Source organism: Phoenix dactylifera, chromosome 10 (genome assembly GCF_009389715.1).
Source record: "Phoenix dactylifera cultivar Barhee BC4 chromosome 10, palm_55x_up_171113_PBpolish2nd_filt_p, whole genome shotgun sequence".
NCBI lineage: Eukaryota > Viridiplantae > Streptophyta > Magnoliopsida > Arecales > Arecaceae > Phoenix > Phoenix dactylifera.
The window spans coordinates 9,115,926-9,135,245 of record NC_052401.1 but is presented as its reverse complement, the minus strand read 5'-3'; the positions used below and the strand labels follow the sequence as shown (position 1 = coordinate 9,135,245).

The 19,320-nt window shown below is 39.2% G+C and overlaps 1 protein-coding gene across 6 annotated transcripts; it reads left to right on the top strand.

Moving 5' to 3' along the window:
* Positions 1 to 1,420: 1,420 nt before the first annotated feature.
* Positions 1,421 to 14,639, top strand: LOC103695897 (SWI/SNF complex component SNF12 homolog). 6 transcript variants are annotated; one of them, XM_026800705.2, is made up of 5 exons: positions 1,479 to 3,259; positions 3,353 to 3,520; positions 12,958 to 13,026; positions 13,748 to 13,816; positions 14,188 to 14,639. In XM_026800705.2, the coding sequence occupies exons 1-2, from the start codon at positions 1,779 to 1,781 to the stop codon at positions 3,423 to 3,425; spliced, it is 1,554 nt and encodes a 517-aa protein (XP_026656506.2). In that variant the 5' UTR covers positions 1,479 to 1,778; the 3' UTR covers positions 3,426 to 3,520; positions 12,958 to 13,026; positions 13,748 to 13,816; positions 14,188 to 14,639. The 6 variants fall into 6 exon arrangements, with proteins under 6 accessions (XP_017695817.2, XP_026656506.2, XP_008775567.2 ...); XM_017840328.3 differs by lacking the exons at positions 12,958 to 13,026; positions 13,748 to 13,816 and having other exon boundaries at positions 1,421 to 1,653; positions 1,758 to 3,259; XM_039130984.1 differs by lacking the exons at positions 12,958 to 13,026; positions 13,748 to 13,816 and having other exon boundaries at positions 1,480 to 1,653; positions 1,730 to 3,259.
* The last annotated feature ends 4,681 nt before the right edge of the window (positions 14,640 to 19,320 follow it).

Genomic DNA, 19,320 nt, shown 5'->3' with positions numbered 1-19,320 from the left:
GGGTTGTCTATCTGGGCAACAGTGGTGACCCGATCCATGGAGTCCACGGTGGAGGAGATGGCCGACGTCATGGCCCGGAACTTGGAGCAGAGGAGAGGGTAGGCCGAAGAAGGAAGGAAGGGGACCTCGTCCAACTCGCAACTAGGGTTCTGGAGAACGTACCTGGGATGCCATTAGAAGAAAAAACCCTAAATTAGAGACTTGAAGTAGCTAGGATTTCATCGAGAAAGCAGGGAAAGGGGAGTACTTCCATATGACGGGGATGAAGTGAGGGCTGATGCCGGCATTCTCGAACTCCGTTCGGAGAGCTCCGTAGTTGAAAATGGAGCTGAACGCCGTTGGTGGGAGGGAGGAGGCTTGCGTTCCTGCTTCCTTTGCTGCAGACACAACTCTCTCTCTCTCTCTCAAGTCTCGAAACTAGTAATCAAACAGGCTGCCAAAGGCGTAGGACCATAGATGTATAGGTGACTCCGGACACTCTCATCTTCCCACGTCTTGTCACGGGAGGATGGGCATAGGTTTATAGCTGCCAGAGGTAGTCATTGCTCACTTGCTCTGGCTCTGCGAGTGATTGCGACTGCGATTCACAGTAGACTCAGAGCCTGGGCGAAGGCTTCTTTTGGCTTGGGTTGGTCTTAAACGGGTTAAATGGGTTAGACATCTAAAATATGTATTCGATCCAATTAATAAACAGATTAAACAAATCAACCTGTTTACGATCCGACCCTGTTTAGGCCAAATCCAAATCTATTTATGGTGGGTCGAACACGGGTCAGATTGGCGGATCGGATCATATTTTGCCACCCCCTACTACTCACTGACATCTAGGAACCATAAAAGGTAGAACTGGTATGTTAGTGAGTAGTTGGGTCAAAACTCGATACAGTCAACATATTTTTGTAGTTCATATATAGAAAGCTTAGAACATGTTCTCCTCCGTGCCGGTTGACACGATGTCATGCGGGCCAGCAGACCAATTCCTACTAAAAGTAAAAATGGATTGGATAATATCCATCCGGATCTATTTTTGTGTCCAAATTTATCTGAATATGAATAAAAATTTAAACATCCGACTGTCAATTCTATTTATAGCCTAATTTAATTTTATATAGTACTTATGAACTTTTTAAAAAAATATATAACTATATTAACATGCTATTAACTTAATTTATCATCGATTTAATAATATCTTTGATTTTATAGTTATAAAGTTTAATCATCCGACCCTTTAATTCTATAAAAGTTGGTACGAGAAAATATTATTTTTTATAAATATACATATATATATATATATATATATATATATTTGATAAAAAAAATCTTGACATCAGCCTTTATTATCTATTTATTTATTTATTTTTATCTCACGCCCTGTCCAATGTCCACTTCTTTCGGCGTCCCCACGTACTTGACCCCTCTAACAGGTTTAGGCTGGCCGGATTTGGGTTAAGCCCAACCCAAATTCCACCCCAAAAGAAATGTGCTGCCGGCCAAGCCGTTCCGCTGTCAGTGGTCGCTATCGCTCTGCATCATCGGTCCGCCAGACGCCACGGAGGCGGCGCAATAGACCACAGCCATCAAGACTCTCGCTGTAGATCGGCCGCGCTTCTCCGAAGCAAACCACCACCAATCTCTGAAAGCGTCCGCCTGAAGGTGAGCTTTTTCCTCGTAATCTTCGGTGCAATCTCGTTTCATCTCTTCTCCGATCGATTAGTGTAGCGTTTTTCAGAAGGGATTTGGAGGGTTTTGTTTTCTAGGGTTTTCTGTTGTTGCATCGAATGGCGTCGAACAGCAACAACCAATCAAGGGCAATCGGTGGCCCTTCGCCTCTGGTGAACCCGGGAATGGGCTCGCCGGCGGCCAACCAGTCCTCCCTTCTCCGCCCACCTTCGCTGCCTCAGGCGCCAGTTGGTTCCCCTTTTCAAGGCCTCTGCCAGACCCCGCTCCAGTCCCAGGTCCGCTCCCCGTTCCAGGTCCAGTTCGGAAACGCCGTGCTCGGCGCCGTCGGAGCCCCCTCCCCTTCCTTCTCCACCCCAGGCACGTCGGCCGCGAAAAGACCCCCTCAGAAGCCGCCTGCTCGCCCACCGGCGCCCGCCCCTGGTGCTGCTACTCTTAGCATCAAGTCTGCCGAGCTGACCCCGGCTGGCCGGAGGAAGAAGCGGAAGCTACCGGAGAAGCAGCTGCCTGACCGGGTCGCTGCTCTCTTGCCTGAATCCGCCCTCTACACCCAGTTGCTTGAATTCGAGGCCCGGATTGATGCTTCACTTGCAAGGAAGAAGATTGACTTCCAGGAAGCCTTAAAAAACCCTCCTTCCATGCAGAGGACCCTCAGGATTTACGTCTTCAATACTTTCACCAACCAGACCCGCACAATTCCTGAACCAAAGAATTCTGAGCCCCCCTCGTGGTCACTGAAGATCATTGGTAGGATATTAGAGGATGCTGTGGATTCCGATCCTGCCAGTGGGCTGCCTAAGCCCAATCCCATGTACCCCAAGTTCTCATCCTTCTTTAAGAGGATTAGTATTGCTCTGGACCCGACACTCTACCCGGAAAGCCCGACAATCATATGGGAGAATTCACGCTCACCAGCACCACAAGAGGGCTTCGAGGTTAAGCGGAAAGGAGACAAGGAGTTCACTGCCAGTATAAGGCTGGAGATGAATTATAACCCTGAAAAGTTTAAATTGTCACCTGCGTTGATGGAGGTTCTTGGGATCGAGGTTGATACACGTGCCAGAATTATCGCTGGGATATGGCAATATGTCAGGGCAAAGAAGTTGCAGAACCCAAGCGATCCCTCCTATTTTACTTGTGATCTACCTTTGAAGAAGGTGTTCGGAGAAGACAAGATGAAGTTTGCCATGGTGTCACAGAAGATCTGGCAGCATTTGTCTGCTCCACGACCAATTAATTTGGAGCATAGGATCAGGCTTTCAGGGAATGGTGCAGTGAGCAATGCTTGTTATGATGTGCTGGTTGATGTTCCTTTCCCACTCCACAGAGAAACGTCAGCCTTCCTTGCCAACACAGAGAAACACAAAGAAATTGAGGCCTGTGATGAAGTCATTTGTGCTTCTATTAAGAAGATTCATGAGCACCGCAGGAGGAGGGCATTCTTTCTTGGGTTCAGTCAATCTCCAGTGGAGTTTATAAATACTTTGATTGCTTCTCAGAGTAGGGACTTGAAGCTTGTTGCTGGGGAAGCAAGTCGTAATGCTGAAAGGGAACATCGTTCTGACTTCTATAACCAACCATGGTAGATTTTTAATTTATGCACTTTTATCCCTTTCCAAGTGTGTTTCTCATATCCATTCACTAACAAATAACTTTACATGTGGAATTAAACTAGGGTTGAAGATGCTGTCATACGTTATCTAAATCACAAGCCAGCAGCGGGTAATGATGCTCCTGGTAGCACATGAGTTCAACATCAATTATGCTTGGTAGGAGAAAGCAGCAATTCAGATGTTGCTTTGAAGGTTCTTGTAATTTTTGCAGCCTTTAGTTCCTAGAGAAGGTAAATAGTTTTTCTCAGGATCTAGATAGTCTATTTATGAAGAAGCTACCTGAGTTATATTCAGCAGAACTGTTATACAGTCTTTACATACATGAGCGTTGCTGTTTGCCTATGTATTTGCTGCATTGTTCCTAAATTCTCAAGAATATTGTAAATGGGATTGCCTTTCTCTTTCTAAATTAGATTAGTGATAGTATTGTTACTCCAAGACTTCTTACTTGAAATGCCAATTGATCAAGTACTTATCATATTCCATTGACATGAGTCTAGGTAGAATAGGAAGCTTTGAACCAGTATCTGCCTCTATGGTGTTCATATTCTCCACTGCTTTCTCTCTATCTATTAAAATATGATGCAAGTATTGCAAGAGAAAGATTTGGCCTGTGACAAGAACTTAGAAATCTGTTGAAGTCCAATGAGTGCCATGCAAAATGCATTGGTATCTCATTGTTGTTTTTCCCCAAAAATGACATCTCAAAGTATAAAGTATATATCTGCTCCTTGTTTCTTCACAGCATATAATCATTCTACTGTATATTTTCTGTGCAAAATTTACATACAGTCCACCATTCCCCTTGGTCGATGTTCTCATTTAATAAGCTGATAATCTGGCTAGCAACATTTACAGGGTGGGTGGTCCTGATTGTGATTTTCAGTTTTCAATTAGTACTTGTAATAGTACAATCCATGATGCCTTTTTGTCGGTCCAAATGCTTGCTGTATTTCCACCATTGCTGTTTCAAATAATCTAACTCATGCTATTCCCTAAGCTTTAGGAGGGGGCAATGTTGTGATGAGAAAGGCAGAATCTTTCCAGAAGAAGGGTATAATATCAACTCATCACCATCTTCTTCTCTCTTCTTTCTTCTTTTTTTTCTTTTTTAAGGCTTAGAATTTCCTAATTCGCGTTCTTATCTCACTTATGCCTTTTGTTCTTTGCTAATTGTCTTCTCCATCATTCATAAATGCTGACTGCATCTTTTTTAAGAGTGAGAGCATACTTTGGCAGTGTGCAGCCAAGGACAAACTCTCAGTGAAGTCCTATCAATATTCCTTCCATGGATAAAAGTTTGCACTTTGATGTTTTAAGGGAAATTATGAATTTGTCAACATTTTTGAGAGAAAAAAAGATTTTCTCTTTGTTGAGTAGGCAAGAACCCTTTAGCAGCCTCTAGGATTTTTTTAAACAATTTTTTAGTTTAATTTATTTTGAGTCTCCCACATGTTTGTCCTCTCTCTCTCTCTCTCTTTTGGACAGAAATTTTTGGGAATCAGCATGGGTACTTTTCAAGTTAAAGAAAAAGAAGGTAAAGGATTTGGGGGATTGAATAATTGCTGATTTTCAAGTTAGTCATGTGTGAGTGGTTGTTGGAATTTGGATTTAGCTTGGGCTGGGAACTATTTTTCCCTGGTGTGGTATTTCCTTTCCACTTTTCTAGGACCTCCCAGAGACCATCTCACTAGTTGCGTGTTAGACTTATCATGTTGTATTTCTGGCCTAGTATTTTTGTCTATTATTCACTATTTAGTACAACATCCTTTCATCTACAATTTGAATTTTTTATCATGCACTAGTTGGATCATCTAGAAGGTAAATATCACCATATAATTTGAGAGACTGAGCATAAGAAATATTTCTTGAGGTGCATCTTGTTTATGTTATAAGACCATCTGTTGTGGAAAAATAAATGTTGTAAGACAACCCATTGTTGAACAAGACATCTAGGCAGAAAGCGAGCATGACCAAAGCCAAATTGTGGGCTAAACAACTAAAAGTAAAAGAACTGTAACACACCAAAAAAGGGACTTGGATGGTTTAATGCCATTGAAGTGCTCTTGTAATGTACCAATGCCTCCATTATGGGTATTGGAGCCCAGATAATGGAGAAATTGCCATTTACTAATACATTGTTTTGCTAAATCTGGGTGTAGTAAACTTGTTTTGATTAGCTGTTCAACATTGTGACTGGTTGTTTATTAAATGCTTGTAGAATTTGAATTGCAGATCAGTTTACATGCTTAATAGGGAAATTCAAGTTTAGTTACAGATTTAGGTTTTCATCAGGTATAACAAGCTTTAGGGATAGCGTTCTCAGAAAGCAACTTTTAGAATATATTTGCAGTACTATCTTGTAATTTCTGTGACGAGTGTGAAGAAATCTTTGCTTCAGAAATTTGTTCATCTCATACCATGTGACAATTCATTGCTATCCAGAACTTTGATTTAATTTGGTATTTTGCACCACATATGTTGACTTTATAATGCAAAACTACACATTTCTTCTGCTCACTGACACTAAGTAAGCCAGTTATCAATCAATCAAGAGAAAGATCAACATTTGTCTTCCCTATCGTCCACCTCCAATTTAACTCCCCTCTCACATGTTTTTCCATTTTATGTTTCTATAGCCTTTGGTAACTCATGTGAAGGTTTGTTATCATGTTTCGACCTGCAGCCAGTTTAAGAACTAAAGTATGTATTGATGACCTACAATTAGATATCTTTGAATTGTCAACTTGCAGTCAGAAATATCTTATAGCGGTTAGCAACACCTAGCAATTAAGGCTCCATTTTCAAGTTTAATTCTGCTGTCCTCCATAATTATAATTATCCAGCCTTATCCTAACTAGTTTGCGTTGGCTTTATGGATCCATTTGCCAAGCAAATTAGGGCCATCCCCTGGTGTTCTTTCAAGCTTTTTCATATCTCTTTTCACCTCCTCCATCCATGTTACCTCAAGTCTCTAACTTTGAATACAAATCAAGTACCTCTCCTTATAGAGCCCCCTTAGAGTTTTGCTGTCCTCCATAATCCATTTTGTTTGTATGCTGACCTGTAATCTTAAAAGTTGTTGATAGGCATTAAGAACCAGAACAGCATGGTGCTATATGAAAGTTATAATCAGCCATATGATATCACAGTCATTGCATTTGCAGATTAGGTGGAATAGTCAACTTTTTCTGGAAACTTTGTCCCCTTATATTTTGTTGATGAAAGTTGTTTCATGTATGGCCATGAAATCATCTATCCTTCTTAACATAGCCATCATCTTGTTGACTCAATTTATGAGCTCATTTACCTTTTCCATAGTATTAATGGGCACATTCTCCTTCGCAGCCTTTTATATGCCTTGTTGAAGTTGCTTGTTGTGTACCATATGCATCATGTTTTTGGTAAAAAGTTTGAACCTTGCTATCAATGTGAGAAATCTTTCTGTTTTGATACTATTTGATGCAAATTTCAGTTAAGTATCCAGATTTATGGCTGTTACAAAATCCGGTGCATCAGTATTTAAGTGACAAACCGCTCAAATCTTCGTGAAAAATTCTAGTTTTAATATTGATAAAACATGGAACCATTTTTTACCAATATGGAAAATCATCAACTCAATTTCTGAAGAAAAATCAAGCAGAAGTTACTAAATAGTGGAAAAATAGTTATTTCTGCAATCACTTTAAAGATTTATCAATTTAGCAGCGACCATCATTTGTGAAAACAACCTTTTTATGATGATCTGCATGCTTATCCACCTATTTTTTATGAATGAATAAAGTTGATGATGCAAGGGCCTGCCATGTTATCAGTAAGGCCAGTTGTCTAGAGATGGGCTTGCTATGTATTCTATAAGGCTAGTTGGCAGGTAAGCATGCGTACCCTTTAGGTGAGGTATTATATTGACCATATAGGTTGTTGCTTTTAAGTAATGTTTGGTGACAATTTAAAACTAAGGAAAATAAGCTCCCACTATGACTAACTTTGGGCCAAAGTAACTCACTAATAAATACAAAAAATGTTTCAAATCTCCATGAAATCAAGAATTAAATGCCATAGTATGCTCCCTAAAATCATTAGTAAAAGAGTGACTATCTAAGTTTAAGTACCCTTGACAACTGTTCGGATTTCATTCATGGCCGTCATTCTTTGTTCTAACTTGATGTACATTTTATGTTTCTGGTAGATAGGATTTTGACACCTTGCCACTTGATTTGAGCCTGAAAAGAGAGCAAGGACTAAAGTGTCACGTATCATGCCCATGTAGGTCCAGTGCTATCATGGTACTCTTATCATGATGAATTCTGCTGCCCTTTGGCATTCAGTGGCACAAAAGACATGAGTCTGTAAAAAGATTTGCAACTGGGTTGCCAAGATATGCTACATTATAACTTTCCTTTATAACATAGACTAATTTTATTTGCTTCAGACTAATGTATAAATATGTTATTAAACATATATAGTTTTCAACTAATTATATGGAAATTTATGAATTTAAATCATCTTAGGTATCTTCACTTAGTGCTGTTGAATGTGTGCATCACCCAAACTTCAATTTTTAATACAAAGTAGCAGTGCACAACTAATTTAAACATCAACAGTACACAATGAAAAAAAGCTTAAAATTCATATAAAAAAACTGCTAGGGGATATGTAACCATTTTTGCATCAACATATTTTTAAGTGATATATACAGAGTTCTTTTGTTATAAGAAGCTCATATTATAGGTAATACCATTGAATATACTATGGGATACGACAGCCTTAAGCTTCTCTAATGTAAAATGACAAATTTTTATTATTATCGTGTTCAATTTGTAGACTGATCCTCCAAGTCTTTATAAAGCTAGAAAAAAGTTAACCAGGAAGAGTTTGGACCATTTAGAGTAGAAACCAAGGTTGTCTATATGGATCGCTATATTTAAAACAGTAAAATGTGCTACAATTCCTTTCTGCTGTGAGTTGGCCTGTATGTGTTTGTAGGAAAGCATTATGTTTTGATATAGAGCACACATATAATGTAGAGAGGTAGAAATTCTTGTACCATGTTGATAACCCACTAGCATGGTACAATTCCTAAGTACAATAGGGTAAAATGAACACCTAAAATTAATTCTTGGAAGTGAGTTTACGTTGTTAACATGCTTTCTTCTTTCTTGATTGCGACATGATTTGTTGTCTCTTGCAGTGGTGTATTATTCCTCGGGTAATTCGTAATGTTCGTAGCACAGATCCTAGGTTTGTGGACACTAAATTGTTCACTTTCTAAGTTAATAATCTGTAATAAATTTCAAAGACATTATGATTTTGTCATACTTTTGTTCTCCTTACTAATCAAGATAAGATTACGACTTGCTAGCCTGGTCTTGCAAAAGCTCATATTCCTGGTAGCCGCTGGCTATGGTCTCAGTGATGGTGACTAAATAGAGTGACTCCAAGGTCCTGTTGCTCAAGTGTGCTTTATTGTAGGTTGAGACATGCTATGGCTCCATATTGCTGCTAAATGAAGGAGAGCAGCGGTAAGGAAGGGAAAATGATAGATTAGGGTGTAATTTGTCTTTTGATTTAAAGTTTTAAGAAAAATAATAACATGGTTAGTCGGTTGAAATTTCATATAAGTCCATGGCTAGATATAAAAATATAGCATATCCCCGTATTTGTCTTAATATTATAAACTAAAAAGAGATAAGGTTATTGCAAATGCAAGAGGTTGTGCTATCTGTAAAATATCTTTACAAAAAATATGTTTATGTTTGTTGCAAGTGACATTTTATACTTCTTTTTTTGAGAGAAAAGATTGGTAGCCCATCACCTTCATTGAGAAAATGAACCTAATACCTAATATTAAGCAACTTAGAATTTAGTACATAGCAGATCCTATAAATCATTAACCTCGAAGGCAATGTGATTCTATTAGTTGCTTGAGATTATTTGTTGATACAATTCTAATTAAAAAAAATCTTTAGTGTGTTACATATTTGAATGTTTCTTTCCAAAAGTATGATTAGAGATTAGCGTTGCAATTTAGAGATGAAGATTTGGATTTGTCTGGAACATCCATCATATCTAGTGATTGTCGAACCGATCCGAAGTAGGTGGTTTAGTCTATATCAAATTGTACCAACGCCAGCCCAAGATTGTTCGGCCACTCGGGTCGGTTCAGCCCGTCGTTTATAAAAACATCTCATTTGCTTCTCATTCGCTCTCGTTCTTCGTTGATCGATGCCATCGCTCCTAAGTAAGCCCCCTTCCTCTCCCTCTCTCCCCCTCCCTCTCCAAGGGTTTGGGTTAGGGTTCTTTCCCTCTCCCTCCCTCCCTTCCTCCCTCTCTCCATCTCTCTCTCTCCCCCCCTCTTCGAGTCCACGTCGGCCCTCCTTTCCGAATTCCAGCCCTCTCTCCTCCTTCCTTCCTCCCTCCCTCCCTCCCTCTCCCCCGCCCTCGCTCTCTTCTCTCCTTCTCCCTCACCCCCTCTCTCTTCCTATTCTTAGTACACCCCAGAATGGCACAGTATGGACTCGTACTATATTGAGCAGGTCACTGGCCAGTACGAACTCTAGTACCGGTTTAGCAAACCTTCATCATATCTCACTTGTGGTGATTCTTATTCTTTGTTGAAGATTCTATCTGAATCCTATGTTAATCGAAAAACAAAGATGGTATCACGTGCAAGATAAGGAAGTTAAGGATTAAATACCCCACCTAGAAAGGTATGTTTGCATTTTTTTAAGGCAGGTCAGCTTTTTTGTTCCTCCGGTTCAGCAGAAGAAGCATCATCAGCTCCCAAAGAAGATGAAGCTACTGAGATGGGAGCTAGAGGCTGCTTTTTCGATCAAGAAAGCAATTGAGAAAGCCAACAATTCTATCTTGATCTTTATACCGAATATTTTAGATTGAAGATCGCAAGCCTTATCACCAAGATTTACAACTCACTCTCAAACTATAAAAGGTGCCTCCGTCCAACCTCGAAAGTATTGAATGCTCCTTCCATCAAAACATGATAGTTGCATTTTATGGTCAGAACTCAATCCTAGGATGGTGAATTAGACTCAGGGTCAGGCTATGCTAGCTTGTATTCGATCCATTGCTGGAAAATTCTCTTTAATAACTGCGCCACGACCAAAGGCACTATAAAATTATGGGGATGAAGATGCATATACAAGAGATCTTGTCGGAGAAACAATATAAGTGTACCTATCTATTGAAACAACAATCATCACCAAGCATTTCTCTTGTATATGCATTAGTTGTGTGCCTGATAAATCATGGATAAATTACAATGGTGAGAGGAAGAATAATAAAAAAAATGAGGAATTTAGGACAAGGAAGAAAATTGCTGAGAAATCCATCGGAAAGAGAAGTTGATTTTCGATTAACATCTTAACATAAGTGTATCACTTATCATTTTTACAGTTTTATGAAATCATTTCTTTATTTGTCAGATTTCTAATATTAAGAACTTTCAAAATATAAAGACTTGCCGGAAATCCTGGTCTCTTAGGCGATGTTTGAAAATATTTTTGCAGTTTTAAGAAATCATTCCTTTATTTGTAGGATTTCTGACATTGAGGACTTCCAAAATATAAAGGTTTGCCAGAAATCCTGGCCTCCTAGACGATATTTGAAAGCATACAATATCTTAGTACTGCTCTTAAAAGATTTTAATTTTCTAAACATGTCATCAAAACTTTGGCCACTCCTTGGATCTCTTTTTTTTTTTTTTGCTACAACGAACGACTCACACAGTTCTGGTATGAACACATCCAAGAAGATCAAAATACAGCAGATCTCGAAGCGCGCGAGGCAACTCCCCCTCACTCGTCCAAAGAGCCCCACCCGAGTGATCTGCCACGAAGGAAGCCACCCAATCCGTAGCTCCATTTACCTTCCAGTAGATATGCCTTGCCCCGAAAGTAATGCCATTGCCAACCATACCCCAAATGCCCTGAAGTAGGGGGTGGTGGCCTGCACCTCCCTAGGGCGCCCTCGGATCCAACTAACTACAGTGGCTGAGTCACCTTCTAGCAGGATGGCGTTAGCCCTCAACACACGCCAAGCATGACTAACACTAGCCCAAGCTGCCCTCAGCTTTGCCCCAGAGATCGAGATATAAAAAATCGAGCTTCCTCCAGCTGCCACTACTCCAGAGTCCTGGCTTCTGATCACAAGGCCTGCACCACCTTTTCCGCCGCCATCCAATACGTATCCATCGAAGTTAATCTTGAGGAAGCTTAGGATTTATTTTTCTAATCTGCATTTAGCCAACTAAATGCTGATTTATATCTGAATCAACTATCAAACCCCTCTGCACCCTGCCTATGGACCTAGTCGAGACGTACTTGACCTTGTGTGCATCAAAGGCAGGGTGCAGAGGGGTTTGATAGTTGATTCAGATATAAGTCAGCATTTAGTTGGCTAAATGCAGATTAGGAAAATAAATCCTGAAAGATCTGATCATATGAGGCTGATGACATCAAATTTAGGAAATTTTGAAAGAACTACACCAAATCAATTGAAAATATTACCAAAATTGTATATGATCATGAGGAAATTCTTTCTATTATTACTTTCTATTGTTGGAGATATTATCAAATCCTAGCATGTTGTGACGAGATTTTCTTCTACTATTATTTTTCATATTTGTAAAATATTTTTCATCTTTTGGCTAAGAATGAACGTGAACTTATTTATGGGAGGTTCAAGAGGCTTCTGCATCTATAAATAAAAGTTCCTAGCTATTGTAAAGGCCATCTTGAGTTGGATTAGATTCTTGTTTCCTTGTTAGTTGTGAGTGTTAACTTGCTACTCCATTTGTTGGGTATTCTCTTCCTCTACAGAGAGAGATCACCATATGCACTAATCAGACCTCCGACATATTCTAAAATCATATCAGGGATTTTGCTATCAATGATGCATTCACATATTTGAATTTCATTGTTCAAAATTGCTATAGTAGTCTAGGAACATTCAAAACATTAATTCTTTGGTAGATTTATGTCAAGTTACTCCTTGTGGATTTAATTCAAGGCATGGACTAGATTTACCATTGCAATGATGACATTTGTCATGCCATTCTAGATGTCTGGTGCTTTGATTCCATGAGCTAAATAGATATAAGAAGTAAAGAAGACACGGGAGAAGAAATTAAAATACTGATTCATTAAGGTAAACGGCATGGACATCATAACTCTTGACTATTAAAGAATGAGCAAATGACTGGTAACCTTGATATAAACAACATGGAGTTGCTTGCTTTTGCATGTCATGCTCATTCTGGAGCATGTCATTGTACAAATAGAAAATCGGGTGAGTATGACCCTTGGAGCCTTGATAACCAGCTTTTTTTTGGGTTATCATATGCGTTCTCCATATGGAGATTCTTTTCATTTTCTACTTTGTTGTGTTGGCAGATGGCAGAACTCTTATTGGCTTCATGCTGAGGTTTTTCTCTTTTGTATCCTAAGTGAGAGGCTTTTGCTTCATATTGTTCTTTTGGATTTTGTAATGCTCTGTTGTTTGTTCTGAAAGCTTGTCATCTGTCTGTTGATGTACCTATCTTTGCTTCATTTCTTTTATTATTTTGGACTGTTGTAACCTGCTATCTGATCGGGTTTAGCTCTTCTATTCCTGTTGTTATTTATTTGAAAACAAATTTTTTACATCTCAGAAAAGGGCGAAGAATATCAAGTTCTTTAGCTTGCTGCCATAAAACCTGACCTTGTTGGTATTAAGCCAAGTAAGATTTTGAGAGTTTTTATCACTACATTTTTGTTTTAATAGCCCCTGTCCTGACTTACTATCATGTTATTAAGTCAAATTAGATTCTGAGAATCTATATCTGTAAATTTTTGCCTGACCCCTTTCTCCTTGATTTTTTGGTGTTGCCAAGCCAACTCGATATTTGAGAATTGTTACAGCTAATTATTAGGTTTCGATAATTTACATCAGTAAGGGCCTGTTTGAAAAATCCAGCAAGATTGGACTGGATTTTCCGTTGGATCATAGATTACACGGTCTATTTAAGTAAAGTTCATATCAACCTAATTGGTCTCTAGCCCAAATCCTATGGCAGAAATAAAAGACCTCTATAGGTCTTTTTGTTCATCCTATAGTCCAACTGGCTAATAGATGGGATTTCGGCCAAGACTCAGGGTCTTTAAAAAAAATGAACTGGACAAGCTAACAAGCCCGATTCTTGTAGAAAATCTAGCCCAAGCCTCCTGGGTTTCTCAAACAGGCCCTAAATTTTTGCTTGGTCCCTTTCTCCCAGATTTTTGTGGTATTATTAAGCCAAGTCAATATTTGAGAACTGTTATGACTAAATTTTACATCATAAAATTGATAGAGCAGTCCTTCCATATGTTTAACAATTTCATCATTTTAATGTTCCGTTTTGGAGAATTAGTTATCCCTATTGTGTCGATTTATCTGATAATCTAATATTTTCAATGATGCAGTTTCTGGTTCTAGTGGCTGAACTTTCTCCATTCTTGTCATTATCTGACTTTTAAATGGCAACATAGATGGTATAGTTATTGGCTGAATCAATATGCAATCAAATTTTAAGCTCAGTTATTTTTTGTTTGGACTGCTGAGTTTGCAAGATCACACTGTACTAAGCTTCTTCTGGAAGCTATTCTTTGGAGATGACTAGAAGTTAGAAAACTTGTATCAGCTTCACTGGAGCAGCAAGTATTGTCTTTTTCAAAAAAAAAGTTAAAGTTTCTATTATTGGTTCTTCCTTAATTCAAATTATTTCGCATTAGTTCAATGTAATGTATATTTCATAATTAATACAACCGCTTATTATTTTTGTTTATTTGTGCTTGAAATGATCAGCTCTCCATGCTTTATTAGAGCTTCAGACTAATCTATAGTTTTCTGAACCCGGTTTCAGGGTCTTATGTGAATGATTTCTGAGATGCAGTTATCTTTGCCGAGATACAAAGTCTCAGCTTGACCATGAAGATTATACTAAACCAATTGGTGGTGCAAGAATGTATCGCAACCACAGGAGCAGAACTATAGTGGAGCTTACTATTGGTATTTCTTTGGGGCTCCTAAAAGTTCGCTGTGGATTTACCTTCTTGTAATGATTTGGCTTGCCTTTTCTTCCACGAGCACCTGACATCAAGAATTTCTCACCATTTGATGTAAAATTTTTCATTGTTTCCTGCTTCAAAAGCCATCCGGAGTTGTACTAATCTCAATACCTGGCCTCGATCGTCTACACTATGGGTAGTACTCATCTCAATTTTGATGTTCATAGTAATATTTTATATGTAGATATAATGGTACTTTTGTCAGCAAGAAGCTCAAGAAAGTGTGGAAACCCAATTTGCTAGTCCAGCCAGATTCTTCTTCCTAACCGTGGGCGTGGACCACATGACTCATATAGCCCAAAAGAATCAATCCAGATTTTAGAAAGCCTTTGGCATGCATCAAGTGTTGATGGATCAGGGCCAAGTAAGCTCAGAATGCAAGGTCCGTTGAAATTCAAACAGTACTGGATGATAACTTAGGCCTTGCATTTGTTAATCTCTAATCCTCAATCCAGTCTTTAATAATCACCAGGCACATTAATACTGGCATAATTAGTATGTATTGTATATTAAGTCAAAAAATTTAATGATGACCAGCATGTTAATGTTGGTATCATTAATATACCAGTGCGGAGAACTTTGTACAAGTAAGATCGGCAAATAATTATCCGACCCATCAATCTTGCTTATAAAACTTAGTTTGTAGATAGATTAGGATTAAATTTTTATAAACTATTTTTAAATCATTAAGAAGATCAGATCTTCACCTTGTGCGGGTAGATGGTCTCTGCAAATCTAATTTATGTGGATTTGTTGAAGGTTTGATGGAAGCCGCACACGTGTCCAATCTCTAGGGTATCCATACGAAGTAAAGCACCGATTGAAGCTTTTGGATCTTCTCGGAGTGCTAGCTTCCTTGCAGAGATGGCTATTGATGGCTGATATCCTCTTCTTAGAAAATAAGGCTCTTCGCAGCCTTTTCTTTTTCTCCGTGTTGGAACCAAGGAAAGAGATGAATGAGGGCCATGCCACACTTCTTTTCTTCCCTTCTCTCTTGCGGCTGAAAGGAGGAATGGGAGGGAGTTCTTGCTGCCGTGAATGCCAAGGAAAAGCATGAAGAGGAGGGGCCGAAATCCCTCCTCTTTTTAATCCCTTAAGAGATAAGGGTGAGTTCCTATTTTCTAGGAACTCATCTTTATCTCTTAAATTATCTAGCTAGGAGGGGTTTCTCCACGCATACGCCCCTCCCTCTTATCCCTTTTAAGTAGCCACTTAATCATATTAAGTGGTAATTTGGTTTGGGTCTAATGCATGGGTCTAATCCTATTCAAAATAGGATTATGTGCACCCATTTCAATTTCCTCCAAATTCTAATCCAATTAGGATTTAATTGAACCATGACTCAATTGAACTTTTCAATTCTAATCTAATTAGGAGTCATTGGATTAATTAGATTAAAATTAATTAGGACTTAAGAACTCCTAATCTAATTCGGACTACTTAAATTTCAGCCCTAAACCAATCAGGACTTTAGAAATCCTACTCCAAGTAGGACTCTAATTTAATTTGAAATCCTAATCCAATTAGGACTCCAAGGATCCTACTCCAAGTAGGACCCGTGATCAAGTTCAATTAATTAAATTAAATTGCAATCCGATTGCAGTTATTCCTTCTTCAACTCACTAACTCTTAGCGGGTTAACCAATTATCAATTAAATTGATTATTTGTGATTCCTAATCACAATTTAACCATCGGATCGGTCAATACCTCTAATGTGTGTGACCCCATAGGTTCTATTCTGACTAGTAGTGAGATATAGTGCAATCTCTATCACAATATCATTGAAAACTCATTTCAATGGGTTGAAACAATTTCAACTCAGCTCACCAGGGATCATCGACCATCAAAATGGTCCCTGTGAGTCTCACCATCCATCAGTGACACCTAGCAGCATGTAGTGGCCACCCAGTAGAATGGAATGATGAACCTCTAGATACAGTTATCGTATAATACAGTCCTTCTATCGTGGATCCCTACAGAATAGAGGTCATGGATAACTCGTCAAATACTGTCGTCTGTCATATGTGTAGATTTATTTGACTTGAGTTCGAGAGTGGAAAAAACTCTTTCTCCACTGTATATACTGCCCTGGCCGAGGTCTTACGAACTCTGTCTAATAAATCACATAAGATCACTCCTTATCTATCAAGGTCGATAGATTTCTTGTAGGTGCATGCCCTACTCCTACAGTGAACCTACTGCAGCCAATCTACACTACAAGGACCCATATGACTAGAGACCATGTATATGTGCAGTCAAACTACAATAACCTCACGTGAGTAGTCGAATCACCGCAGGTCAAAGGACCAGTCACACTACTGCAACATCAAGTAAGTCACTGACGAATGGATAGACATCCAAGTGGCTTCTTGTCTTGGTCACGCTCAATACTCTTGTTCTCTAACAAGCACCTGCACTATCACTTCAGTGTCTCTACACTGTGAACTCGAGTCTCGTCCATCCATAAGGAAAGCGATCTGTGCACTAATCTCATCGGATCGACCACCGTCCTCGTGATGATCCATTGATCAGGAGCATTTAGAAATTAATCACCAATGATACATGGCTCAAATTCTCAACTTTTGAGAATATGTATCATCATCTTATTAATTCCTTGGACGATTCATAGATACATAAACAATATGAATGAAAAAGATGCCTATTTATTATTCATTAATAATAAAGTCAAGTACAAAATTATGTTCCGGAATTAATAATGTGTCAGCCAGATTGACTTATAGGGCATACATGTAACAATTTCTTCTTGCAAAGTTATAGAAATTAGCTGGTGTTTTCTTCGACTCAGGTACATGCACTTTTTCGTTCCATAACATTTTCCACTTGGTGAATGTTTTGTGAAATATCATATGTTTTTTGTGAACCAATAAATAAGAAATGCTTAAACATTTTCACATAGTTAAGATCAGTTAGCAAATATAATATATATTTATACTGCCAACCAAATGCAAATTCTTTAGTGACTTTGTAGCATTTAGCCTCACATTTTTTTTGATAGTTCTTTTCTCTCTCCTTCTTCTATCTTTTTTTTTTCCCTGGTTGTTTCTATTTATCGATTTCCCTTTTTATAGACATGTTAATACATTTGGACTCTTTATAAATATGACCCTGATGTTGCTGATTTGCTAACTCTAGTCAAAAGATCTTATAAAAAAAAAACATCATAGTCAAAAGATCCTAATTTTTTAAGGTTATGTCACAAAGTTCTTCCTACGTGGGAGCCCAGCACTCCTAAGCACAATCAAGCACTATCTCCATTTTTTTTTTTGCAATTTTTGTCTATAACTTTACATTGGTGTTAGTTTAATATTTTCGAGGGCAGTACTAATAGCCTAAATCCCAGAGAAAAAATATACATAGGGCTCATTTGGTTCGTGAGAAGTATTTTTCCTCATAGGAATATAATTTCTAGAAAGCACATTTCTAGAAAAAGAATGCTTGAAAAAGTACTTTTGGCATGTTTGGTTGACCGTGGAAAACTGATAGATTTTCAGATTGCTTATGTTTGGTTGACTATTCACTTTCTGAAAAAGTTGTATAATTTTTGTTATATCCTTAATAAAAATTAGATCTTTAATGCTTTGGATCAAATAAGGCTAACTGAAGGGCTTTTTTGAAAAAAAAAAATATTTCGATTTCCGGCTTACGAAAAAGTAACTTTTTTATATTTCTTATGAAAAAAACTAACGTGGAAATCATATTCTCATGAGAATACAACTTTTCCGTCTCTATTTTTTGAAAACTCTAGCCAAACAAAAGGCATCTCTTTACTTTCTCGTTGTCCATACTTTTTCTTTCTTTTTTCGCGAACCAAACGAGCCCATAAAGACAAGAATCCTCATGGTGTTATAGAAAATAATCGCAAGTCATGCCTGTTGCTGGAATTTCGACCCAGGGGTGACCACTGGGCCAGGAAGGAGGAGCTCCGGGAAGGCTTGGCGAACGACGGCGATCCGGCGACGTGCGGCGTCCTCCGGAAGACCTACAAGAAGTCCGATGCTTAAGTCAGAGAGATGGCCCAAAGATATGCAAGAGCGGAGCTCAAGTCAGAGAGTCAGGAAAAAATCCCCCTTCCCCCCCTCAGGAATTCCCTATTTATAGGGGAAACGGGTTTACCTGTGATGCGACAGGGCGAAGGCACTGCCGTATGGTTGGACGTACAGTGAAAGTTAATGCTCGATCGTGTAAATCAATGATGTCTTCGTAGGAGATCAGGCTGAAGTCTTTGAATTACTACGAAACCATGCTGTCGTTTATGGCCAAACAGGTTTGCCGTGTGGAGCTAAACATTTGTAGACAACAGGAGCCATGCGCCTTAATTGTTGAGTGAGCCACATGAGCCACATGCATTGATTGTTGAGTGAACTAGGCGTTTGGAGAGGCCATACGCTTTAATTGTTGCGTAAGCTGAATGTCTGGGAAGGCCATACAATTGTTGGCAAGGACAGGGCACGATTCGTGGGAGAGCACGATAATGGCGGTCTACCGCTCGGATGCTTCCTAGTCGGAGGAGCCGCTTGGGCACTTTCAAGCCCTTAAGTCGGGATCCATTCGGCCGCCCCTTGCTCGGAGGGGTGCCCGGTCGCCCCCTGCTCGGAGGGGGCGACCGGTCGCCTCCTGCTCGGAGGGACGCTCGGTCGCCTCCTGCTCGGATACAACTTTTTTCCCCCAACACTACCCCCGACTTCCGAGCTCGAGCTGCTCGCAGGCTCAAGCGCGGGAAGTAGTTTAAAGTGGATTAGGGGGGGGATTTTGAATTATCGTACGCTTCGAGATACTTTAATGGAGTAGGTGGACGGCGTCCCTTCTTTTTCAAAGTGTCTCATCATTAGTACCTCCTATTTTCCAAGCGTTCCTGCATCGTGAGCTCATGATGGGGCTACACGATCCGACGAGGCGTCTCCTTTTC

Excerpts from the sequence above, each read along its gene's own strand:
- LOC103695897 (XM_017840328.3), top strand. The coding sequence starts at position 1,779 with ATGGCGTCGAACAGCAACAACCAATCAAGGGCAATCGGTGGCCCTTCG. Across the intron at positions 3,260-3,352 it reads GACTTCTATAACCAACCATG|GGTTGAAGATGCTGTCATAC; the intron begins GTAGATTTTTAA and ends GAATTAAACTAG.